At 41.5% G+C, this 26,882-nt stretch overlaps 1 protein-coding gene across 4 annotated transcripts in view; it reads left to right on the top strand.

Moving 5' to 3' along the window:
• The first annotated feature begins 23,895 nt into the window (after nucleotides 1–23,895).
• Nucleotides 23,896–26,882, top strand: part of LOC148011617 (ribosomal RNA small subunit methyltransferase, chloroplastic-like) — a 43,814-nt gene continuing 40,827 nt past the window's right edge. Inside the window, exons 1-6 of one of the 4 annotated variants that reach the window (XM_087670656.1) lie at nucleotides 23,901–24,351; nucleotides 24,464–24,561; nucleotides 24,671–24,766; nucleotides 24,936–25,020; nucleotides 25,108–25,160; nucleotides 26,575–26,691. In XM_087670656.1, coding sequence (XP_087526782.1) covers nucleotides 24,337–24,351; nucleotides 24,464–24,561; nucleotides 24,671–24,766; nucleotides 24,936–25,020; nucleotides 25,108–25,160; nucleotides 26,575–26,605 — 378 coding nt within the window. In that variant the 5' untranslated portion in view covers nucleotides 23,901–24,336 and the 3' untranslated portion in view covers nucleotides 26,606–26,691. Of the gene's footprint in view, nucleotides 24,352–24,463; nucleotides 24,562–24,647; nucleotides 24,767–24,935; nucleotides 25,021–25,107; nucleotides 25,161–26,574; nucleotides 26,692–26,882 lie in introns of those variants that run through there. The other 3 variants (XM_087670654.1, XM_087670653.1, XM_087670655.1) reach the window with 3 other exon arrangements.

Consider the following 26,882-nt stretch of genomic DNA (forward strand, 5'->3'; position numbering starts at 1 on the left):
ATAAGCTAAGAATGGGATTGCTTGATATTCATTATTAGAAGAGACCTACTTTAAGGGCTAGGTGGAGTTATAGAAAGCAAAGAGGCAACACAACTTATTGGATTTAATTGTAGAGTAGATGGTAGGTGGCTGATGGTTGAATTTTGTACGGTAGAGTGAGAAAGCTGCACAAAAGGATCATGTTGAATGGTGGGCAGCTTGTTTATCTATAGATGTTGAAGGGTGTTCTAAAAAATTAGGGTTTTGGGAGATCACTGAAACTCTCTTGAATGGCGCACCAAATTTGCATTTTTCATTAATTAAGGGTGTTCTTGGACTGTTTAAAAATGCTAATCAGTCGTAAAGCGTGTGCTAGATCAACACTGCGTCTCAGGCCCAAAAGTAAGCCTAAAAGGAAAAGGCCGGCAATGTTTATTCCAAGGCATCCCACCCAAAAGCTAGGGCATAGGACGAAGGGTACACGTCGGCTACCTAGTGGCCTACCAAGACTACAGAGGTGATGATTATCTTAACAAGGAAGTCCAAGCAATCACCCCAAAGAGAATAGGGCATTGGACAAAGGGTGCTCGTCGACTGTCCAATGGCCTATTGAGCCCTACAAAGGTGGATGGAACCACATTGAACCTTTTTTTTGTGGAAAGCTAATTTTAGGGGTGGCGGTTGATTAAGTAATAGTGACCCAGAAGACGGGAGTAGGGATGGTATATCCAACACATCACAAAACAGTACAAGCTTACCCAACCACTCAAGGATGTCGATGAGAAGGGATAGGTGATGAAGTATTATGTGAAGAAGAATGGTGGTGTAATCCGCCGGTGGAAATAGCTTAGGATTTGTTGAGTGGTGCTCTGCACAATGGAATTCATATTATGTCATGTATTGAAGAATGCTCATGTAGCAAGTGCCACTTGGATAGTGTTTATCACGAAGATGTGAAATTTTAAGATGCTTTAATCTTATCGATAATATTTGATTAAGTTATTAATCAAATGCACAAGGTTGTTTAGCGAATGTGATGCACATGGTAATTATTTTTTGGTAACAGGCCAAGGACCTAGAGGGTGTAGTGGGTGTCAAAGGCAAAAGTTGTAATAAGTTATGCCTAATAGGTACGAGGTGGTGCTCAGTGTCAGATTTGGGCATAGACCAATTGATTGGCCACTAATGTCAGTGGTGACATTAGAGACTGGGCATTGATTAATTAATTAATGTTGGTCTATGAGTTAATAACTACTCAGGGATACTTGGAAGACAAATTGGCCTAGCCAATTTAATTATTGATTGGTGAAATTAAATATTTAAGCATTAGAATCATTATTAAATTATTTTTAAAAGTAATATTTTAAAATTTAATTTAACAAGCTCGATAATGCTGGAAAATGGGATTAGAAGATTACCACTTGGCAAAACTTGCCCATGAAGTGAAAAAAACGTTTTTAGGGGCTGGTGGAGTGTAATCCAACCATTTTGAGAGAGGAGGAGGCTATTAGAGCGCAAGGAGAGGCTGCTGATGTGATTTTCAGTCACACTAAGGATTAGTCCTACAGCATGATAGCAGTTTGGAGCCTTCCAGGAGTAGGTGACAATAGCCTAGGGCAGCAATAGTTTTCGACGTCTCTCGCGATGAAACTCTGAAATTTATCTTTATAGCATTCTCTCTTATTCCCCAGCCATTTCTCTAGTTATCTCAGCATTTTCCAATAGTGTTGAGCCATTAGAGGAAGAGACTTCAGTCAAGCACTGTTGTAAATCCTAATTTGTAGCAGAAATCAGGGTTTTGACAAATGCCTCGAGATGCCTACTCGGAATTGAGGCCTGGGACTTGAATTCCAGCAATTGAGATTGAGGAATTTCAGGGAGATTCAAGAGGCCAACCAGTCAATATTAGATTTGGGGTTTAATTGGTCTTTCAAGGAGCAGGGTGAAGCCCAATCCCCAAGCAAACCAAGGAGCAAATTGGTTTGGAGGTTTACTGGTGAGTTTTGATAGCAAGAGGCACTTGGATTAGCGGAGGAGATTAGAGCATCTCAATTATACTCCTTCCATTTGCAATATAAGATAAAGAAATACCACAAGGGGTGTCAATTTTGGGACCAATTGGGTGTTCAATATCCAAGATTAAAGTGGTAATGTGTACATTTTCAGTTTATGTGAATTTTATGTGTGTTATAATTAGTACTAGATCGGGTTATTTACCACTCTATCTGAGGAGGAAGGCCGGGTTTAGTATCCCTCATGGGGAAATTGTTTGTTGAGTATTTCACTTACGCCTCACTTACGCCTATGCTCACATAGGAGTGTCGGTGATCAATAGGACACTAGGGCACTTTTTACTCTTGGTAGGAGAGGTTTTTTTCCCCAGACTTATGGTATTATTTCGTATGTGCTTATGACACACATGTTGAGATGACAAGCTCAACACATGTGGACATTGATGATGGACCGCCTAGTTAGATGGGTCCACACGTCTACACTTAGCACGTCAGTGGTCATTATGACTCACACATGGCCACTGACTCATTACTTATTATATTCAGGCTGTTACACCTATTTACAGCTGGCATAGTTATAGCGCCAGTCGACTAGTGTAGTCGGTTATGCATTGTTTGACTTAGTAGGCCACTTTCCTTTATGTTGTATTCTATCTATACTTTGTGTACATTGTAAAGTGTGTGGAAGAAGAAGAAGAAATCAACAAGAAAACGTTTTAGCCTCCATCTCTCTTCTTGTCTCTTGAGTGAGCTTCTCCTTGTGTATTCTATGTGTGTTCGGTGCATCATCTCGAGCAAGTCCCCCCACCACGCGATTCTTGACATGGTATCAGAGTCACGCCACTGAGAGAGGCTGATTTTGAAGGCTGAAGCGAAGGAGAAGAAGCAAGGTTCGAGTAAGCAAGCCACGGGTAAGAAGCTCTCCCATTTTTCCACTCTTTCTCTTGGATAGTGCCTGTGGAGGCACTGGAAGCAGGGTCGAGCAAAAATCTCAGATTGCAGTGAGATTTGGTGTGCACGAAGAGTGCTGTATATTCTACAGATAAGCCGTTTAGGGCTTGTTCCGCAGTTATTTTGGGCATCTGAGGCCGTTTCAAGGCCCGTTTTAGAGCTGCAAGGTTGTGGACAGCAGTTTCAGGGTACACTGCGACTTCGATTGTATTGATCGAAAGTGGGTGCACAGGTTACAGATTTCAGATCTGTAAGTTCAAAGGTCTTTACCAGTGAGTAAACACAAGGTTTATCTGCAAACAGGTTACAGATTATATGTTTTGTTGAGCAGATAGTGAAAAAGATTGTCTGGTGTATTACTGTGCACTACAGGTCGAGGGTTGCAGAAGATTTGCTTGCTGTTGGTATTAATTTTGTGATAATGGCAGAGAACAGTGGAAGCCTTATCATTGAGAAGCTCGACAAGAACAACTACCCTTCATGGAAGTTCCGTGTCACGAATTTCCTTATTGGAAAAGTCCTCTATGAGTTTGTTTCAGGTGAAGAAAAGGAGCCGGAGGTGAGTGATCCTCCAACTGCAGAAGAGACAAAGGCACGGAAGGAATGGAATGCAAAAGATAAAAAGGTCATGTATTGGTTGTCTGCAGTAATTGACAATAATATGCTAGGACACATTAGAAATGCAGAGAATTCATATGTAGCTTGGACCATACTTGAAAGTATGTTTTCTGTAAATACAAAGGCACGAAAGATTCAACTCAAGCAAGAGTTGAATACATTGAAGAAAGGGAAGATGTCTATCAATGAGTATGCACTGAAGGTAAGAAGCATTGCAGATGCCTTGGCAGCAATTGATGCAATGCCCGATGATGATGATTTGGTGTCATCTACCTTGGGTGGACTTAACAATGAAAAGGCTTGGAAGTCTTTTGTAACTTCCGTATATGTCAGAAAGCCATTTTCAGATTTCGATGAGTTGGTATCCCTTATGATCACTGAAGAGATCAACATGCAGAGTGAGACATCTGAAAGAAGTGGTGAACATGTCCAAGCTTTCTACTCTAGTTCAGGAAGGGGACATGGCAGGTTCTCTTCAAGACGCCGTGGTACAAGACGTGGTAGTGACAACCAGCAAAACAAATTGAATCAACAATTTGGCGATATGCAGGTTTCAGGAGGTCGTGGTAACTTTAGAGGCAGGGGGAGCTTTAGAGGAAGAGGTGGATGGCAGAACAGAGGTTCTAACAACTCTGGTATTGTGTGTCACTACTGTGGCAAAATAGGTCATATTGCAGCCCAATGTTATGCTAAGAAAGATGATATTCGCAATGGTAAGTTGCAGCAAGGAAACTATGCATCGTCTTCACGACAGAATGAAGACAAAAATGAACGTCTGTTTGTTATGCAGCATATACTGAATGCTGTTATAGGAAAGGGAACACATGATGATGTTTGGTATGTTGATTCAGGTGCATCCAATCATATGACCAACCATGCAAAATGGTTTGGAGAGATGCAGAATTTGCAAAATGCAGGTTATGTGCAGACATGTGATGATTCATGCCACCCAATTTCACACATTGGAAAAGTTCCATTGTCCTTGCATGATGGTAAGACAAAGAGTCTTTCAGATGTATTACATGTGCCATCTATTACAAAGAACTTGGTGTCAGTGGGTCAGATGGTAGAGTAAGGGCTGCAAGTCAGATTTAATGCAAAGGGCTGCTTTGTAGAAGACTTCAATGACAAGTGCAGATTAGTTGCAAAGGGAAGTAGAGTTGGACCTATGTTTACTCTGGATGCTGGAATTCCTACTATGAATGCTGCTATGTATGCTAAAGGAAAAGGCGTTGTTGCAGACATTGAAATTTGGCACAAACGCATTGGACATGCAAATGTACAAAGGCTGAAATTAATGCAGTCCAAAGGGTTGGTTACAGGCTTGCCTACATTTAGAGTTGCAGAATTTCATAAGGTATGCGAAGCATGTCAGTTTGGTAAGCAGGCAAGACAACCCTTTTCACATGACAGAGATGTAAGCAAAAATATCCTTGATGTTGTGTATACAGACATTTGGGGGCTTACACAAAATGTATCTCTTGGAGGCAGTTCATACTTTGTCACATTCATTGATGATTGTTCTAGAAAGTTGTGGGTATATTTTATGAAGGAAAAGAGTGAAGCATTTGAGCACTTTAGAACTTTCAAGGCTGCAGTTGAAAGAGAAACAGGCTTGAAAGTAAAGTGCTTGAGGTCAGATGGAGGAGGAGAGTACCTCTCGAATGAGTTCAGTGATTTTCTGAGGTCTCATGGGATAAAGAGACATTCACATGCAGGTATACCCCACAGCAAAATGGGTTTGCATAAAGGAAAAACAGGCATATTGCAGAAGTTGCACATGCCTTGATGGCTGAAAAAAATATGCCTAAGCATTTTTGGTCTGAAGCTGTTCATACTGCTGTTTATATTATGAACAGAACTCCCACGGCTGCAGTTCATGGTATGACTCCTGAAGAATGCTTTACTAGCAAGAAGCCTGATGTCTCACACTTGAAAGTGTTTGGCTGCATTGTGTATGTTCATGTGCCAGATGAGTTGCGGAAGAAACTGGATCCAAAGGCTGAAAAGTGTGTCTTTATTGGATACTCTTTAGAGCAGAAAGGGTATCGCTGTTATAACCCTGTCACATGTAAGTTCAGAGTAAGCAAGGATGTCATCTTTGATGAAATGAGCAGTTGGTATGCATCTAGTGGTGATGCATTGGATGATGATGATGATCACGACACTCATGTGCAGGCTGAAAAGCAAGAATCACGGACTCTTAGTGGACCAGAGACATCATCTGGTAGTCCTTGGTCTGGAAGACTAAGGAGTAGCTCTACATCTTCAGGTGCATCTAGTAGCACTACACGTAAAGACAAAGGAAAGAATAAAGTGTCAAATGGCATTGATGCAGTTCTTGATGGAGACTCCAGTGGCTCAGAGAGCTTGGATGATGAGCTTGGCATTCCTTCAGTGAGGACTCCAGGTGTGCAGAGAGCACATGTTAATGCAAAGACTCCATTGAGTGATCCAGTGGTACGCAGGTCTAGCGGGGTGAGATACCTTGTTAAAAGATTTGGTTTTAAAGGTTATGCAGCTCACCATTATGCTTATATGGTGAAACTAGTTGAGGATGTTGAGCCCACATGTTTTGAGGAGGCTGTTGGTTATGCTCATTGGGATGCAGCAATGGATGAGGAGATGGCTGCATTAGAGGCCAGATTGGATGTAAGTGGGTTTATAAGATTAAGCACAATGCAGATGGTTCTATTAGTAGGTACAAAGCTAGGCTGGTTGCAAAAGGCTATGCCCAGACATATGGCATAGATTATGATGAAACATTCAGTCCAGTTGCTAGGATGGCAACTGTCAGATGTGTGATTGCTTTGGCAACAGCCAAAGGTTGGAGGTTGCAGCAAATGGATGTGAAGAATGCCTTCTTGCATGGTGATTTGCAGGAAGAAGTGTATATGGATCAGCCAGCAGGTTATGAAGATTTAGAGCATCCCACGTATGTGTGCAGGTTGATGAAGGCCCTCTATGGGCTCAAGCAAGCACCTAGAGCATGGTCTGACAAGATCAGAGAGTATCTTGTCAATATTAGCTTTTATGTTTCTGATGCTGATCACTCACTTTATGTGAGAAAGGGAGATGTAGGTTTGGTCATCATAGTCATCTATGTGGATGACTTGATTATTATAGGTGATAGTGATAGTGGGATTGCTGAGGTCAAGGATTTTTTGAAGAAGTTTGAGATGAAGGATTTAGGTGAGCTAAGGTACTTCCTTGGCATTGAGGTGATCAGATGTGATGATGGTATATGGCTGTCCCAAAGACAATATGGCTTGGATATGTTGTCCAAGTATGGTATGACAGCATGCAAACCACTTTCAGTCCCGTTGGAGCAGACTGTAAAGTTGAGTGCTGATGTTGGGGATGAGATAGAAGATCCTACTATGTTCAGAAGGATAGTGGGGAGTTTGATCTACATGACCATTACAAGGCGAGACTTGAGCTACGATGTTGGTCTTGTGAGTCAGTTTATGCAAGTACCTAGAAAGCCACATTTGGATGCAGTCAGACGCATATTGAGATATGTGAAGTCCACATTACATTATGGACTTTTCTATGAGGCAGGTACAGATGTATAGGTGTCTGGATACACAGATGCAGATTGGGCTGGTAGTATGTCTGATAGAAGATCTACCAACAGATACATGTTCTCTCTTGGTAGTGCAGCAGTTGCTTGGAGCAGCAAAAAGCAATCTTCAGTTGCTTTGTCGAGTACAGAGGCTGAGTATAGAGGTGCTGCTGTTGCAGCATGTGAGGTAGTATGGCTACAAAAGTTATTGGCTGATTTGGATATGTAGGTGGAAGGTCCATTTGTCATTTATTGTGACAACATGAGCAGTACACAGTTGGCTAGGAACCCTGTGTTCCATGCCAAGACAAAACATATTGAGGTACACTACCACTTTGTGAGAGAGAAGGTACTAGCAGGTGAGATTGACTTGGTGTATGTCAGCACACACAGGATCAGATAGCTGACATCTTCACGAAGGCATTGGGTACAGAGAAGCTTCAAAAGTTTCGAAGCTTACTTGGAGTCGCAGAGATGCAGTTGAGCTTGAGGGGGAGTGTTGAGATGACAAGCTCAACCACATGTGGACATTGACGATGGACCACCTGGTTAGATGGGTCCACACGTCTACACTTAGCACGTCAGTGGTCATTATGACTCACACATGGCCACTGACTCATTACTTATTATATTCAGGTTGTTACACCTATTTACAGCTGGCATAGTTATAGCGCCAGTCGACTAGTGTAGTCGGTTATGCATTGTTTGACTTAGTAGGCCACTTTCCTTTATGTTGTATCTTATCTATACTTTGTGTACATTGTAAAGTGTGTGGAAGAAGAAGAAGAAATCAGCAAGAAAACGTTTTGGCCTCCATCTCTCTTCTTGTCTCTTGAGTGAGCTTCTCCTTGTGTATTCTGTGTGTGTTCGGCGCATCATCTCGAGCAAGTCCCCCCACCACGCGATTCTTGACAACACACTTACGGGTACTTACAGTATTCGGATGTGAACACCCCCCTACAACCCTAAGGTTTAAGGATTGTACCTTGTACTTTCAGTCTATCGCATTGGGTGTCGTGCTTCACTCTCTACTGTCTACTGGTTTTTTGTGTTGAGCTTCGATCATGTCCTTTCTCACATTTGGTATCAGAGTAGCATTGGCCCTGCTCAGCTCTGCTCAGGTTCTACCCAACTCCACTTAGTCTCCGGGAGCTTCTTGCTCAGTCACCCTTAGCCTTGATAGTGTTGCCCGCCTCAACAGCTCAACCTGCTTCTTCCCATGTCAAATAATCACCAGTCTGCCTAGGACCTCACCTGCTACACAGTCCCTGTCCAGTCTTCAAATGCCCCGTCACCTCTGTTGCACGCCCTGCCCAATTAGTCACGCTGCATGTGCTAGAGAATGGCACCTGCCTGCAGTCACTAAGCCCAATCCCCAAGCAAACCAAGGAGCAAATTGGTTTGGAGGTTTACTAGTGAGTTTTGATAACAAGAGGCAATTGGATTAGTGGAGGAGATTAGAGCATCTCAATTATACTCCTTCCATTTGAAATATAAGATAAAGAAGTACCACAAGCAGTGTCAGTTTTGGGACCAGTTGTGTATTCAATATCCAAGATTAAAGTGGTAAAGTATACATATTCAATTATGTGAATTTTATGTGTGCTATAATTAGTATTGGATCAGGTTATTTACCACCCTATTTGAGGAGGAAGGCCGGTTTTAGTATCCCTCATGGGGAAATTGTTTGTTGGGTATTTCACTCACACCTCACTTACGCCTATGCTCACATAGGAGTGTCGATGATCAATAGGACACTGGGGCACTTTTTACTCTTGGTAGGAGAGGTTTTTTTCCCCAGACTTATGGTATTATTTTGTATGTGCTTATGACACACACTTACGAGTACTTACCGTGTTCAAATGTAAACAACCCCCTACAACCCTAAGCTTTAAGGGTTGTACCTTGTACTTTCAGTTTTATACTCTTTCAGTCTATTGCATTGGGTGTCATGCTTCACTCTCTACTATCTATTGGTTTTCTGTGCTGAGCTTCGATCCTGTCCTCCCTCACATTTGGTATCAAAGTAGCATTGGCCCTACTCAACTCTGTTCAGATTCTGCCCAGCTCCGCTCAGTCTCCAGGAGCTTCTTGCTCAGTCACCCTTAGCCTTGACAATGTTGCCCGCCTCAACAGCTCGACCTGCTTCTTCCCACGTCAAATAGTCACCAGCCTGCCTAGGCCCTTGCCTGATACACAATCCTTGTCCAGTCTTCAAACGCCCCATTAGCTCTGCTGCACACCTCACCCATCAATCACGCTGCATGTGCCAGAGAACGGCATCTACCTGCAGTCACTAAGCATATCTGCAGCAGGGTATGTACCAGCCGATACCCACCTGAAACCTCCTACTCACATGTCAATTGTGCCCTTGTGTTATTTGTGACCTGCGCTGCCCCTACCCTACGACATCAATAGCCTTGCTTGCCAACTCACCTGCGACGCCTGCCGCCAATCGACCCGTCGAACACGTGCATGATAGCTCCACACCAGTAAACTATAATTTTTTTATTTTTATTTTTATTTTTAATTTCCTGCAATTCCTCAAAGCAGGGGTTCCCCATGCCACAAACACAGAAGTCAGCAAACGTGTCTGGGACACATTAAATGCAATTTCTAGACACATTCATCAAAAAATTTTGGGGCTTTTATGTTTTTAGGGAACATTGGCATACGCACTGCAGTTACAGTCAGTGACAGACTATTTTGACAAACTTGAGGCAATAAATTTTGGGGATTTTGCTAGTATAGTGTTGCTGAACACTAATTGCACATTGGACCGTGGATAACAAACAATTTTGATAGAGTGCACCTCTGTATACTAATTGCAGAAAGTTATTTCCTACAATTTTTGGAAAATTTCAGATTTCCAGTGTAGTCTTGCTTCGACATCGCTCTTTTGCATTTTTTGGTAATTGAAAATCATGGCAAATCAGGGAGGAGATGTTTTCACCTATGTATCCAAGAGGACAAATTGGATGGAAATAACTATTCACTTTGGTCTTTCATGATAAAGAATGTACTTGTACTCTTGGATTATGTCAGTGGAGAAGAAGCTCGACCTGGAGTTGTGGCTCCAGCTACTCCTCCAGGAGGACGTGCACCATGGGCACCTCAGCCTACTCTACTTCAGTCACTTCCCCAAAGAACAACATCAAAAAGCATGGGATACACGGGATGCACATGCTTTATCACTGATTGCATTGGTAGTTCAGCGGATCAATCATCCCCCACATTCATTCAACAGCTTCTTCACGAGAAGCTTGGCTAACTTTGGAGCAGATGTTTGTAGGCAAGAATGAGACTCGCATCTCTTTCTTAAAGAAAGAGCTAGAGACATTGAAAATGGATGAAGGTGATTCTATTCAGGATCACTTGAACAAAATTTAGGACTTGTGAGAGCAACTCATGAATGTTGATGAGTACTATTTGTATGCATAGATGATATCTACCACTTTGAACTCATTACCTCCTTTGTACTTGGCTTTTCATACGGCCTTAAACCTCACCATGAGGATTGCCACGCAGCCAATCACTTTTCTTCATTTAGTCAGTTTGCTTCTAGAGGAGGAGCAAACACGGAGGAATAGTGGTGTGGATGCTATAGCCTCTAAGCAGGCTTTTATGGCTAGGCAGAAGGGCAAAGGTAGCCAAGCACACGCAAACAAAAAACAAGGGGGCACGCAAGCCAAATAGGGAAAATGCCATTATTGCAAGAAGCCAGTCCACTACATCAGTGAATGCAGAAAGCACATTGCCAAAGAGAAGAAAAAGGAGTCAGGAATGTCTATTTTTGATGCTCCTTCCACTACTACTGAGTCCGCTTCCTTTGTTACAGACAGGGACTATTGTTTTTACACATGTAGTTATGACACCCCTTGGACAGTCAAGCATTCAGCTCTACTGAGGATGCATGCACTTGGTTTTTTGACAGTGGTGCTTCTAGGCATATTACATCTCGCAGAGATTTATTTGCATCTGTTCATGCAGCTCCAGTTGGCAAGTCTGTACAATGTGCCAACAATGCATCGTACCTGTTAGAGGTATTGGGGAGATTGTGCTCATAGCCATTGATGGCTCTATTCTCTGCCTACAGGATGCTTTATTTGTGTTAGGCATAAAGAAGAATTTGCTCTCTATCTCTTCTTTGGCACATTGTGGATTGCAAGTCACATTTGATGATGACCGATGCATTGTGAGAGACAAAGAACACATGACTTTGGTCTTGATAGGCACTTTATGTCATGGGTTAAACGAGCTGGATGCTCTTTCAGTTGATGAGTCACAGCATATTTCACATCCACTCTTACTCCTGCTATGATATAAGCAGAGTTATGGCATGCTAGGTTGGGGCATGTGAACTTTGGCAGCTTGATGCTCTTACAGCGTACGCAAATGCTAGATGGATTACCTCTACTGGAGAGACCTCCTGAGCACTTGTGTGAAGGATGTATTTTGGGAAAAATGCATCGTTTTTCGTTTCCCCGTGATGTTGCTTTTCGAGCAACAGCCAGGTTGCAGTTAGTGCATTCAAATGTATGTGGGCCTATGTAGACAAAGTCATTGGGAGGATGTTACTATTTTGTGACTTTTATTAATGACTTTACTCGATTTTGCTAGGTCTGCTCTTTGGTCAAAAAGTCAGAAGTGTATGATGCATTCTTGGCTTTTATTGCACTTGTTGAAAACCAGTCTGGTTGTAAAATTAAGACTCTCAATTCAGAGTGAGGGGGGGAATACATGTCCTCTATGCTTAATCCCTTTTTGAAGGAGAAGGGCATTATCCATTAGTATACTACTGCTTATACTACATAGCAGAATGGGGTTGCAGAGAGAAAGAATCGGTCACTCATGGAGATGGCCAGATGTATGCGAAAGGCAAAGAACTTGCCTCGCAGTTTCTGGATGGAAGCCGTCATGTGTGCTTGCCATGTTTTGAACAGATGCCCCACCAAAGCTTTGAAGAAAATTACACCTTTTGAGGCTTGAAATAGCTAGAAACCTTATGTTGGACACTTTCGTACCTTTGGGTGCCTTGCATATGCACACATTCCAAAGGTACTCAGGAAAAAGTTGGATTACAAGGTTGTTAAATGCATTTTTATGGGATATAGCAGTGAGAGCAAAGGCTACAAACTCTATGATCCTGTTTCGTAAAAGATGTTTGTCAGTAGGGATGTACTATTTGATGAAAAATCAGAATTGTCCCTGGCTGGTTTAGACACATATCAGGCTGCTCATGATGTATTTGAAGGGCTGCTGCCCATTACATTTGGTGATTCAACTAGATTTTCAACAAGTGAACTCAATGTTCAGCCAGCTACTCCTTTGGACAATGCATAAAATCTGATCTGAATATTCAGCAAAGTGCTAAAACTGAAATTCAGCAAGAGCTTATGCATAGTCAGGAGGCAAGACAAATGCCTAGATGGTATTTACAGACTATGAAAGATAGTCATCTGGATGCACCCATGGCTGGTCATACTAGAAGGCAAGCTCGTATGCATGATACTGCACATATCATGGAGTTTGTTATGGTAGCAAGCACTCTTGATAAAGAGGAGCCTCAATGTTTTGAGGATGCACAATATAGTGTGCATTGGATGGCAGCAATGAAAGCTGAATTGGATTCTATCACTAAGAATCAAACATGGGGTTTGGTGTCTTTGCCATTTGGGAAGAAAGCCATTGGAACAAAATGGGTCTACAAGCTAAAATGGAATGTAGATGGATCCATTGACAAATACAAGGCAAGGCTTATAGCTAAAGGCTATGCATAGAAAAAAGGCATTGACTATGAGGAGACATTTGCTCCTACTTCCTGTATGACGACCATCAGGTCTATGGTTGCTTTGGCTACTCATTATAGATGGACTATGCATCAGTTGGATATTAAAACTACATTTTTACATGGGGAACTTCATGAGGAAGTATAGGTACAACAGCCCATTGGTTTTGCAGTTGAGAACTTGGAACACTTGGTCTGCAAGTTGAGCAAAGCTTTGTATGGTTTGAAACAAGCTCTTAGAGCTTGATATGCAAAAATAGATGCTTTCTTGCTTAGCCAAGGGTTCATAAACAGCTCATTTGAGTCTACCCTTTACGTATGTAAAGAGGGGGGATCCATGCTGATCATTTCTCTTTATGTTGATGATCTCTTGCTTACAGGGACACATGTTGATCAAATTTCAGCATTTAAACAAAATTTGCAACAAACTTTTGACATGTCAGACTTGGGGCCTTTGCATTATTACTTGGGCATTCAGTTTATACATGATGCTAGAGGTATTGGGTTATCACAGTCAAGATACATTGGTAAACTTCTTGAGAAGTTTGGCTTACAAGATTGCAAGCTAGTTTGTACACCAATGGAACCTGGACTTAAACTGTCATTATATGATGACAGTGATTTGTTTGATATACACACATATGCTCCAGCAATTGGATGTCTTATTTACTTGTGCAACACTAGGCTAGACATACAGTTTGCAGTTTCAGCCCTGAGCAGATATATGCATCAGCCATGCATGTCACATTGGCAAGCTGTTAAGTGTGTCTTCTGTTACTTGCAGGGTACTAGATCTCTTGGATTGCTTTATGCCAAGGGGAGACCACTGTAGTTACATGCTTACAGTGATTCTGATTGGGCTAGTGATTATGATTCACGTCACTCCACTAGTGGCAATTGTTTCTTTCTTAGCTCGTCTTGCATATCTTGGCTTAGCAAGAAACAATCCACTGTTGCCACATCATCATGTGAAGTTGAATACAAGGCAGCTTTCACTACCACAATTGAATGCATACGGATTAGATGCTCGCTTGCTAATCTGGATGTATCTGTTATGGAGCCTACTCCTTTGTTCACTGACAGTCAGAGTGCCATTGCAGTGGCATGGAACCCAGTGTTTCATGCACGCACGAAACACATTGAGATACATTATCACTTTGTCAGAGAGAGGCTACATGCAGGTGATATCAACCTTGTCTATTGTCCTACCACTAGTAATGTGGCAGACATCTTCACCAAAGCTCTTCCTCGTGAAAAATTTGAAGCATTTTGCCATGCTTTAAATTTGATCTCCTTTGGTGGCAGATGATCCTTGTACTCTTGATCACGTTTGTTGGGTATTTCACTCACGCCTCACTTATGCCTACGCTCACATAGGAGTGTCAGTGATGATCAGTAGGACACTAGGGCACTTTTTACTCTCGGTAGGAGAGGTTTTTTCCCCTAGATTTATGGTATTATTTCGTATGTGCTTATGACACACAGTTACGGGCACTTACCGTGTTCGGGTGTGAATACCCCCTACAACCCTAAGGTTTAAGGGTTGTACCTTATACTTTCAATTTTACACTCTTTTAGTCTATCGCATTGGGTGTCATACTTCACTCTCTATTGTCTATTGGTTTTCTGTGTTGAGCTTCGATCCTGTCCTCCCTCACATTGTTCACTTGTCCAAGGGCCTTAGTACAAAGATGATGAAATCATGCAATGCGTAGGGGAAGGGACAACAGGGGGGAAAAGACCGGCATTGAAGATAAGTGCCAAAAGCTGTAGAATACCAAGAAGGCTTGGAACCCCCTCTCAATCTGGATGTCAATGCCAAAGAAGGAAGAGGAGCTTGAGGATGTCGGTCTTCATGTGGGGTTGAAAACCATGTGATGAAAATGATGAAGCATCCCTAGTGGAAGAGCAAGGATAGAAGTCATCGCTGGGATAGCATCGAGAGAGATGTTGCAAGATCCGCTGCGGAAGGGAAGCCTCCATGCTGGTAGAAGAGTAAAACTCCAAGTAGATCGAAACATGAAAGGAATAGCGTGCATCTCCTATCTCTAGCTCAAAAAGGACTGGTGCAAGCTTGTATGTTAGCCCTGCACTGAAATACAATACCTTACAAAAGAGATCAAAATTTGTGAGCATAGATGTGAATAGTGAGATGCTAAAAAAAACAAAATTGAAAATAAAATATAAGAAAGCAAAGCTAAGTGTAATGCAATGAGTATGTAAGTATATGGCAGAAATCTAAAAAGAGAAAGGCTAAGTGTGTGGCTACCATTGCACACGGTGAGGTGGGAAAGTGGTCCTATAAGGTGTAGTGGATGTCCTAGGAATGGATGCGTAAAGTGTAATAGGTGAGTCACTAGTAGACCAATCAGCCAATTCTTCAGGAGTAGTGAAGGAGATAGATTGCTAAGGCTATCTGCATGCCATATATGCAGTAGCCATTGGGGCAGATGGAGTAGAGGGTGCAACAATGGAGGTGTAGCTCCATTGGATTGGCCAACCGGAGTTGAGGTAATTGCAGCAGTTTGTTGTGATTTTCTAGGAAGAAGACCTTGGGCCTTGGTATGACACTCCTCCTCCACATGGCCCGATCTCTACCCGTGTGTGTAAAACCTATTTCTCTTAGGAATTTACTGCCTAAGGGGCCGTGTTTCTTTTTTTTGTTGGAGGAAGTGGTATCACCCTTGTTTTGGCTTGCCTTCGTATCTTGCGAGTTTTTGCCATTGTTGGTTTTCCCTTTTGAAGAAGAGGCAATCAACCCTTACCCCTTTGAATGGATGTGTATGGAGGACTTCTTGTGGACTTGATTATGTAGCGTCACGTAATGCAAGAACTGATAGAAGGTCGGCAATCTAGGTAGTGAAACAATATGGTGGATAAAATGGAAGTATTTGTTTGGAAACTTATTTAAGAAGAATGTGACTTGATCCTTGTCTGATTTTGGGGAGCCAATAGTGGCAAACTTGGCGAGTAACTTGGCCAATACTTGATCAACTTGAGTATGGGATCATCTCTTTCCTTGATGGAAAACTCTTGAAGCTCAAAATCAAGATTAATACGTCGAGTGCAATCTCTTGTCATATAGCAGACAATGAGATGACTCCAACACTCAGATGGAAGGGAAAAATGTTGTAATTGAGAGTGTGAACTGAGGAAGCAACCTCTGCATTAACTCAACATTAATTGTGGCATTGTGCGCTCTCCATTTATAGATGTGATCAGGGTGAGCTAATGGAGGGTCTGGATTGGTGCCAATGATGAGGTCCTAAAGTCCTTGAGATTCAAGTACTTGTTGCATGAAGTTCGACCAATTGGTGAAATTTAACCCGTTAGAATGAGTATTATCTGTGAAGGCATTCTTGGTCGTGACATCAGGAGTGGTAGTGCTAGGAGATGGAGGTGTGTGATGAAGGTAGGGTGGATAGGGAGATGGAGTGGAGTACATTTGGAAAGTAATGCCAGAGTGCCCACCATGCATACGAGAAGAGTGTATAGTGGATCCAAATGTGGGTAAGGGCGGATTGGGTATGGGCATGGTAACTAATTGTGGAGCCCAAGGTGGAAGGATAGGGACATGGGGAGTAGTGGATGGAAATCACTGCGGAGGAGAAGCCCAAGGATGTGTAACGAGAGTCCATAAGTAGAGGATGGATATCCTTGTGTCTGAGGGTTTGGATCTTCCATCTCCGCTCCTAATACTTTCTCTTTCTCCATCCCACTATCTACCTACCCTCCATTCACTCCACCTCTTGGTGCATCATTAGGGGGAATGCACAAAGACTAGCCTCCACAATCACCGCAATATATTCTTTTGCAGTGTATTGGCTCTAATATCATGTGAAGATATACTAGGGTTTGTACTAAGGAAACTCAACATGTATGACCAAGATTGAAACACAAAGACTTAGACAAAGATGGGCAAAACTCAAACCCTAAATGCAAAACGCAAAACGCAAAAACTCAAAACTCAAACACAGAGACAAACAGAGAGAGAAGAAACTTTGAAGTGAATGAATGCTATAAATGACTGTAAGAGTGTACAAATGCCCAAGGACAGAGCAATGTAGTGTTGGAGAGGAATGTCGATCAGAGACAGATCCCAAGTGCATTAACCACCAATTAGAGTGTCAGAGTGGGGGAAATACCAAACCTTGATCATGAGAGTATTAGGGACTGAGGCGACAATAGGAGAGGTGTTTATTATCGATGCAGACAGCCTACTGGATAGCAAAAACGCAAGTACTGCAACAGTGGCCCCCCTGGTGGGAGAGATGGGAGTAGCCTATCGCTTGGTACTACATGCTAAAAACACAGGTAATTAGGTGCTATGATGATGTTGCAAATGGAGACTTCCAAATAGCAGGGCGAAGGCTGAAAACATGCCACCTAAGGCTGGATAGTGATGAACTACAATCAATGATAGCTGGACAGCAAATGGTAGGTGGTTGATGGTTGGAATCTGCATGTTAGAGTGAGAAACCTACACAAAAGGATAATGTTGAATGGTGGGCAGCTTGTCTATCTATAGATGTTGAAGGGTGCCCCAAAAAATTAGCGTTTTGGGGGACCACTAAAACTCTCTCAAACCACGCACCAAATTTATTTTTTTCATTAATTAAGTGTGTTTTGGGGCTATTTAAAAATGCTAATCAGTAGCAAACTGTGTGTTAGCTCAACAGTGTATACTCTAGACTCTGAGTTGTTAGAATATCAAGCTCCCGCTACTCTTTAGTCAGTCTATCTTTATATGTGTAACCAACATTAGCTAGATACAGCTGTACATGTGTGTGACATTCAATAAGTCGGTGTAGTTAGTGACTTAACTATGGTTAGCCTTGGTTAGTCATACCTATGTGTGTAAGTCTCTTTCAGTTAGTATGATGGAAGAATAATGAAAGAAGAACAACAATGAGCCGAGGCTCATCTTCCGCTTTACTCTGTCTCTCTCCCTCTCTTCCAACATGGTATCATAGCTTAAATGCCTGAAATCTGAAGGCTTAGCATTGGCCATTTGACATCAAGACATCAGATCTAAAGAAAACGTCATCAAAGGAGACTGTGCCTGCAGTCTGTTTCTTTGTAGAAGCTATATCTTGCTACAAAAATGGATTTTGGAGAAACGGCCCATACATGTAGACCATTTCGTCGTGTTTACAACTTTACAGAAGAAAGTTTTTTCAAATTCCTCATAGATTTTGAGATATGCAGCACATATCTCTGTAGACTGGCTGTTTACTGTGGTAAACAGCAAGTGATTCCAGGGCACTGGTGGCTTTCATCCTAACAATGTACATGCCCTTATTATCATGCATTTGAGCATGATGTTGGAGTGTCATTTTTGAAGCTTATTTGAAGGCTGGAAATAGTGATCTAGTTCCTGTCCTGAATTTAGGAACAATATATCTGCAGGGTTAAAGTATTTGTGATGCTTACTTGCTAGTGACAAATGCTTGGATCATACCACTTGAGTGGTAGATGCTTTTTGGGATATTGTGAGTGCTGAAAGTCCAAAGTTTGGACTGATTTGTTGCTAGTTATACTAGGGTATTGATTGGTTATTGTCTGCAGGAAGGATACCTATCATCTTCACTTGACATATATGCAATATATTCTAACCCGTTGGACATGTATCAACTCCTGCATAGAGTGGCAACTGAATGAGATGTTTTGGGGCTGTTTTGAAGTCTGAATACTTTTGTTTTAACAGAGAAAATATTACTGGTTATAGCAGTGGGCTGGCTGTATTTGGTACTGCTACTTGCACACAGTACAAACATTGATACTTGTATGGACATAGTTTGTTGCCGGGATATTTTGCCACTACCATAGAATGTTTTGAACTGATTTGAGATTGGTTTATGCTCAGTTGACTGTGTTTTTTCATTGTTGGAATACAGTTTACAACAAGCAGGTTGTCAGGAAAACTATGTCAGATACTTACAGGTTGTATATATCACTGAATACCTAAGCTACAACTATGGCAAATGCTTAAGGCACTGACAATATCACTCAAATTGTGGGAGAAAAGCTGGACAACAAAATTTTTGCTTTATGGAAGTTCCGTATGAAGAATTGTTTGGTTGGCAGAGGTTATTGGGACTTATGTACAGGTGATGAGGTTGAACCTGAAATGCATGAAAGGAATCTGACAAATGATCAGAAAAAAGCTCATAAGCTATGGACTGAGAGAGCATGCAAGGTATTACATTGGTTTTCCTTATGTATATCAGATGCTATGGTTATACAGATTATTGGATGCAGTTTTCCAAAGGATGCATGGGACATACTCATGAAGAATTATGAAAATGTAACATATGCAAGAAAGATTAAGCTAAAGCAACAGTTCAATAACATGTCTAAGAATGGCAGAAGCATTCATGCCTACACTACAGAGATCAAGAACATAGCGGATCAGCTTGCCACCATTGGATCTTCAATGTCTGAGGATGATATGATTGCAGTGACAATGAATGGACTTGGAAAAGAGTATAAAGCATTTAATATGTCTATTTCTGTGAGAGCTGAATCCCCTGATTGGGATGAGTTGATTGCTTTACCGCTGCATGAGGAAGTTAAGCTTGGGTTGAATACAGGTTCTAGTATGTCTCAAAGCAGAGAACTATTCTCTACTCTAGCCAGCGTGGTAGAGGCGGCAGAGGCCATGGCTCTTTTCGAGGTCGAGGAGACACTCAAAACACTTATGGGCAGCATCAGCAAAATGCCTGGCATGGCACAAGTACATAGGGCGAGCGTGGATCTGGCGGCTTTAGAGGCAGGGGGAGATCACCCTATCGTAGAGATGGTGGATCTAACAAAGATAAGGACTGTCACTACTACGGCAGATATGGACACATTACAAAGGAATGTTACAAGAAACATGGAGATATGAAGGCAAAGGGCAAATAGCATGGGCACTATACATCTTCTAGCGGTGCTCATGATGAGTAGGTTGACAAGTTGTTTGCCATGCAATATGTGTCTAAGAATGCATCTAGGCAGAAAAGAGATGAGAGATGGTACATTGATTCAAGGGCTTCAAATCATATGACACCCCATGAAGAATGGTTTGATGAGATGGTTGCAGGTTCACATGGTTATGTGTATATTGGGGATGACACCCAACATGATATTCAACACACATGAATTGTTCCGTTGTTGATGCCTGATGGCAAGAAAAAGAGCCTGCATGATGTACTACGTATACCTATAATAACCAAGAATCTTTTGTCAGTTGGATAGATGGCAGAACAGAATCTGTAGTTGAGATTTAATAGAGATGGATGCTTTGTTGAAGAATATGGTAATGGCTGCAAATTGATTGCTAGAGGCCAAAGAGATGGCAGAATGTTTACTCTTGATGCGTCAATTCTAGAATTGAAAGAAGCCATGTTTGCACATGATGATGGTGCTATACAGGATGTTGAGATATGGCATAAGCTGATTGACCATGTGAATGTATAAAAGCTAAAATCTATGCAACAGAAGGAGATTGTGCTTGGATTGCTTAAGTTCAAGTATCATGACTTTGGACATGTATGTGATTCATGTCAGTTTGGAAAGCAAGCACAATTTCCATTTATGAGACATGTATAGAATAGCTTATGACCCTTGCAGTTGGTACATTCAGATGTATGGGGTCCATCTCATAATGCTTCCTTTGGTGGTACTCATTACTATGTATCCTTCATTGATGATTTTAGCAGGTATACTTGGTTTTACATATTGAAACATAAGGATGATGTGTTTGATGCATTCAATGATTTCAAGAAGCATACTGAAAATGAGTTGAGCTATAAAATTTCATATGTTAGATCAAATGGAGGTGGAGAATATGTCTCTAATTACTTTGATAAGTACCTTGCTAAATGTGGGATTAGAAAATAGTTAATTTGCAGCTATACATCGTAGCAAAATGGTGTAGCAGAAAGGAAAAATAGGCTACTGATGGAATCGGCTAGAGCTATGCTGAATGAGAAGCGTTTGCCAAATGGTTATTGGGCTAAAGCAGTGCTGATTTTTGCTGTGTATGTGCTGAATAGAACCCCTACAGCAGGGATTCATGATGTAACTCCATATGAGAGATTGTATGCTCATAAGCCTGACATTGCACACTTGAAGTTATTTGGCAGTATTGCATATGTGCATATTCCTGATGAAAAGAGGAAGAAATTGGATCCTAAAGTTGTCAAGAGTGTGTTCCTTGGTTATGCATAAGACCAGAAAGCTTACAAGTGTTATGTATCGTCTACACATGAGACATTGATTAGCAGAGATGTTTTTGATGAGCTGACATCGTGGTATGGTAATTTGGTTGCAATGGCTACTGATGGATTAGTCAGCACTAGTAATGCTAAAAATACACCTACAGTGAGTACATCTATGAGTGGTTCTACATGTGATGGGTCACCTACAGTAAGTCCTAGGTCAGGACGCTTGCAGAGTCGTACTTCTACGTCCAATGATACGGATATGGTAATCTGGTTGTAGTGGCTACTGATGGATCATTCAGCACTAGTAATGCTAAAAATACACCTACAGTGAGTACATCTATGAGTGGTCCTACAGGTGATGGGTCACCTACAGTAAGTCCTTTGTCAGGACGCTTGCAGAGTCGTACTCCTACGTCCACTAACATGGATATGTCAGTGAGGGGGAGATTGGATAAGGGAAAAGGAAAGATGCTTGAGGATGTGATAGGTCCACTTACAACAGGTTATGAGTCATTTAACATCGACAGTTTGGATAGTGAGTTGGGCATTCCGTCTATTATGATGCCTGGAGCAAGGCAGAGTCGTTATGTACCACCTCATGAGAGGCAAGCTCAGAGTAAGCCACAGTTACAAAGATTTGAGAGAGCCAGAAAACCAGTTGATAGGCTTACATACACTGGTTATTCAGCCCGCCATTATGCATATATGGCTAATGTGACAGGTTACAAAGAACCCACAAAGTTTGATGATGCAGTTACAGATGATAACTGGTGTGTTGCCATGGATGAGGAGTATGCAGCCCTGGCTGAAAATGAGACATGGAAATTGGTTGAGTTGCCTGAAGGCAAAGTCCCCATTGGCTACAAATGGGTGTACAAGGTTAAGTGCAAGTCAGATGGTTTGTTAGGACACTATAAGGCCATGATGGTTGCAAAAGGGTATGCGTAGCAGTATGGCCTTGACTATAAGGAGACTTTCAGTCCGGTGGCTAAAATGGCAACAATCAGAACTGTCATTGCTTTGGCAGCATGCAAAGGCTGGAAATTATGGCAAATGGACGTCAAGAATGCTTTCTTGAACGGTGATTTGGTTGAGGAAGTATATATGGAGTAGCATGAAGGCTATGCTATGTTCACTCGGACTTTCCTACACATGTATGTAAACTGAAAAATGCTTTATATGGACTAAAACATGGACCTAGAGCATGGAATACTTGGATCAACTGTTATTTACAGCAGCATGGATTTAGATTGGGTGATGCAAATCACAGTCTGTTCACGAAGAAGATAGATCGTGGAAATGTGTTTCTAGTGGTTATGTAGATGATCTTATCATCATGGAGATGATGAAGAGGGCATTGCTGAAATTAGATCATGTTTACAGGCTGAATTCAAAGTCAAAGACCTTGGTGAACTAAATTATTTTCTTGGGATTGAGGTAATCTCTATGCCTCAAGGTATATAGCTACTACAGAAGTAGTATGCTCATGACATATTACACAAGTATGGTATGGCTGAATGCAAGCCTATGGAGATACCTCTTGATCAGAATGTCAAGCTACAGATTGATGTTGAAAATGACATAGAGAATGTGATCATGTATCGACAGATGATAAGCAACTTGATATACTTGACTATTACTCGCCCTGACTTATGTTCTGCAGTGGGGCTGATTAGTCAGTTCATGCGGAAGTCTCGCAAACCACATTTAGATGTAGTCAGGAGGATCATGAGATCTGTAAAGGGTACTACAGATTATGGGCTATTTTATGCATATGGAAAATGCCTCGACTAAACAGGGTTTACTGATGCTGATTGGGCTGGTTGTGCCTATAACAGAAGGTCAACTAGTGATTATTCATTTGGATTGGGGAGCAGTATGATTAGTTGGCAAAGTAAGAAACAACCTACTGTTGCATTATCTAGTATAGAAGTTGAGTACAGAGGAGCTGCCTTAGAGGCTTGCAAAGCAGTTTGGTTGATGAAACTGCTAAAAGACTTGGGAATATAGCTAGAAAGTAGAGTGAGATTGCATTGTGATAACCTCAGCATTGTTATGTTGGCTAGCAATCCTGTCTACCATGCTAGGTCCAAACATATTGAGGTTCCCTACCATTTCATCAAAGAAATGGTTCTTACAGGACAGATTGACTTGATTCATGTGAAGACTGAAGACCAGGTAATAGACATATTTACCAAGTCTCTTGGTAAAGAAAAGTTCATATATTTCAGACAGCTACTTGGAGTTTATGAGATGGTTTGAGCTTGAGGGGGAGTGTTAGAATATCAAGCTTCTGTTACTCTTTAGTTAGTCTATCTTTATGTGTGTGATCGACATTAGCTGGATACAACTGTACATGTGTATGGCATTCAATAAGTTGGTGTAGTCAGTGACTTAACCACAATTAGTCTTGGTTAGTCATACCTATGTGTGTAAGTCTCTTTCAGTTAGTATGATGGAAGAATAATGGAAGAAGAACAACAATGAGCTGAGGCTCATCTTCCGCTCCACTTTGTCTCTTTCCCTCTCTTCCAACATGAGTTCCATTTGGTGGCTTACTTGTGGCTTACTTGCTTGCACTATCTTCAAGTCTTACTTGGCTGGTTCACTTGCTTTTAGCGGTGCTTTTAACCCTCCACTAGTCTTGATGGCCTTAAAGGGGAAGCTTCGTAGGTTTAGGGTGGGGGTCCCATTCGTGACCTAACACCTATAAATGTGGCTAGAGTTCAAAGTTTCAAGTTACAACTCGTTGAAATATTCTTAAAAATTGAGGAGTTTGGACTCTCAATATCGACCGTAGAGGGACCTCATATCCTATCTTCCAAATACCTTGATGACTGGAGAGTCCATAACGGAAGAAAACTTGCTAGAAGGGGGGGAGGGCCTCTCCTGACTTCGACGGATGTCCGTGTCATGACTGATTTCATTTCAATTGGTTTTGTTACTCAAGTCTCGATTAAAGAGCATATAATTTGCGTACAAGTCGGGTTGAGAAGTGTGAATATTCTTTGATATGTCTTCCTACATCTCCTATCAAGATCTATGAAGTGGTTACCGATGGTTGGCAGAATGACCTACTTTGTCAGCTGAGTTTTGTAAAATTTGGAATCGACGTCAGAATATAAGGGGGATCTTTAGCTGCTGCTTAGGGTATTTCCAAAAATTGTTATGGCTTCCTGATATTTCAAGAAGTTCTACAGATTCAATTCTTGCATGGGAATGCCACAAGTATGAGACAATCTTCGTTTTTTTGTCTTGTGAATTTTGAAGTAAGAGCTGTTGCTCTTTCCGTAGAAACATCAAGGTAATGCTGCACATATTTTCTGGTAATGAGTTTTAGGTTACACATGAAGTTTTTATGAAATGGCACGTAAGGAACTCCATAGAGCATGCAAGGGACTTGCTATTTGCCAAAGGGGTTCCTTCCAAGCCTGCAAGGTAGTTTCCACATTTTGCAGCAGTTTTCAATGCATTTTGATGAAAAATTTGGCTCTTCCTTTCCTAATTGGTTTTCATCATTGCAGTGTCTGACTTCTGCTTCATACAGGTGGCTTCAAACCTTCCATTTAACATCACGACTGCTGTTATTAAACGTATTCTTCCGATGGGTGACATCTTCTCATATATGGTCCTTCTACTCCAGGTTTTTTTTCTATAAGACTATCAATATGGTTTTGTTGCTTTCTGAATTCTAGATTTGGCTAGAAGGAAACAGCATTCAGGTTGGTGATGTGTGAACACATATGAATGCATGTTTACTTGTTTGCATATTCTTTGCTGCTTTCTGAAATCTAGTAGCTGGATTATGCTAGGATGAAACAGCATCCAGGTTGGTTGATGCTTGTCCAAAAATGTACGAATATCGACCTGCCAGTCTATTTGTTCATTTCTTCTCAGGTAGGTTGGTTTAGTTTTGGCCTTGATTGGCTGTCTTTGACTTGGGGGCAGTGGAGATCGTGACTTGATTCTGTCTTCCGTGTGCAGATCCACAGTACAAGTGGAAAGTCAGTCGCAACAACTTCTTCCCATGTCCGAATGTATGTTCATGAGTTTGCCTTAAAAGAAGCAACCTGACTGTTAATTCCTGATTGAAAATGTGGTCTAAAAATGGTGTAAGTCCATTTTAATTCTTCTTTCATTCTTATGGATAGTTTGGTGTGCACAAAGTAGGTTTTCTTGTTTGAACATTGTATCAGTGTTTTTAATTTGTTTGATTTTTGTTTAGCAATGGCACTATAATCATCATCTGTACTTTGTAATCACTAAATTTCTGTATGTGATGCACCAATAGTGTTTACCAAAGTTCTTCAGTTTTGCAACAATTTGCAAGAAGCAAGCTGGTTCTTTGATGTTTGGAATGCAGCTCTGATCCTAGGTGCCTTCTAAGCAGTAATCTTCAGAATCACTCAGTTACTCATAGATGTAGATACACAGAAGAACCACTTAGTTACTCATAGATGAAGATACACAGAAAAGAGGCTCAAATGTTAATTGATAGTGCACTTGACACTTTATCTTCCAGTCCAGACAATTCAACAAGAGCTTGAAAAGATTGCGAAACAGCACACATGAAGAACAGTGTGATCTTCCCCATGAGTTTCCTCAAGAGAAACACAATGTGATAGCTTTTATCAGAAGGGTATTGACTATCTTAACTGTACACTCCATGGCCAACTCACTGGATGACACCTAGCAGTTCCGGGGTCTTTTTACTTGGTAATGTGTTTCCATCTCTTTATTTATTATTTATTTATTTTGGGTGGGATGAAGAAATAGGGCAAGGTGGAGGAGAATAGATTAAAATGGGGGTGCCATATTGCACACGAAAGAACAGTCTATGTCTCCCCTAGTTGCAGGGAAGAGACAGTCATCTGACAGGAAACTGCTCTTTCATATATGCATTTATGTGCAGTTCAGTTAAAACATCGTGGATGGCCTACAAATGTATGTCTGACTAAGTCAGAAGATGCAGTGGTGGCTGGTTGGTTCTGTTGGGTATTTCACTCACGCCTCACGTACACCTACGCTCACATAGGAGTGTTAGTGATCAGTAGGACATTGGGGCAGTTTTTACTCTCGGTAGGAGAGGCTTTTTCCCCCAGACTCATGGTATTATTTTGTATGTGCTTATGACACACACTTACGGGCACTTCCCTTTTTCGGGTGTGAACACCCCCTACAACCCTAAGGTTTAAGGGTTGTACCTTGTACTTCCAGTTTACACTCTTTCAGCTATTGCATTGGGTGTTGTGCTTCACTCTCACACTGTCTACTGGTTTTCTGTGCTGAGCTTCGATCCTGTCCTCTCTCACAGGTTCTTCATGCGTTTGACTCTAATAGCAAACAACATCATTATTGAGTTTAAGCATTGCCATGACACTGCATAAAATTGCTGCAAGAATGAAAGTGAAAACAACAGGCTGACTTTAGTTTCTGATTACCATGTCGTAGGGTTTACCTGGAAGGACCTGTTCTACTTTGATGAAGTGTATCTCCAGATGCTTCTCAAGCTGACATGATCACACCCAGCCTCATGTGTAATTTTCCAATACAAGAAGTTGGAAATGACGACACCTGCTAACCTTCATGTAACTGAACATGCATCACTTGGTAATGTTTCCACTTAAACAGCTCAACATACTTCTGAGTTATCGCGGTAACTGAATCCTGATTAGTGTACTTTGAGCCTTACTGCAACAGTATTTACCTTTCTTAACACACAAACACATCAGTGGTCTGGCTCTCATGCTTTTCATAGT

This window comes from Lygodium microphyllum, chromosome 28 (assembly GCF_053477565.2).
Source record: "Lygodium microphyllum isolate KBCC chromosome 28, Lygodium_microphyllum_v1.1.10, whole genome shotgun sequence".
NCBI lineage: Eukaryota > Viridiplantae > Streptophyta > Polypodiopsida > Schizaeales > Lygodiaceae > Lygodium > Lygodium microphyllum.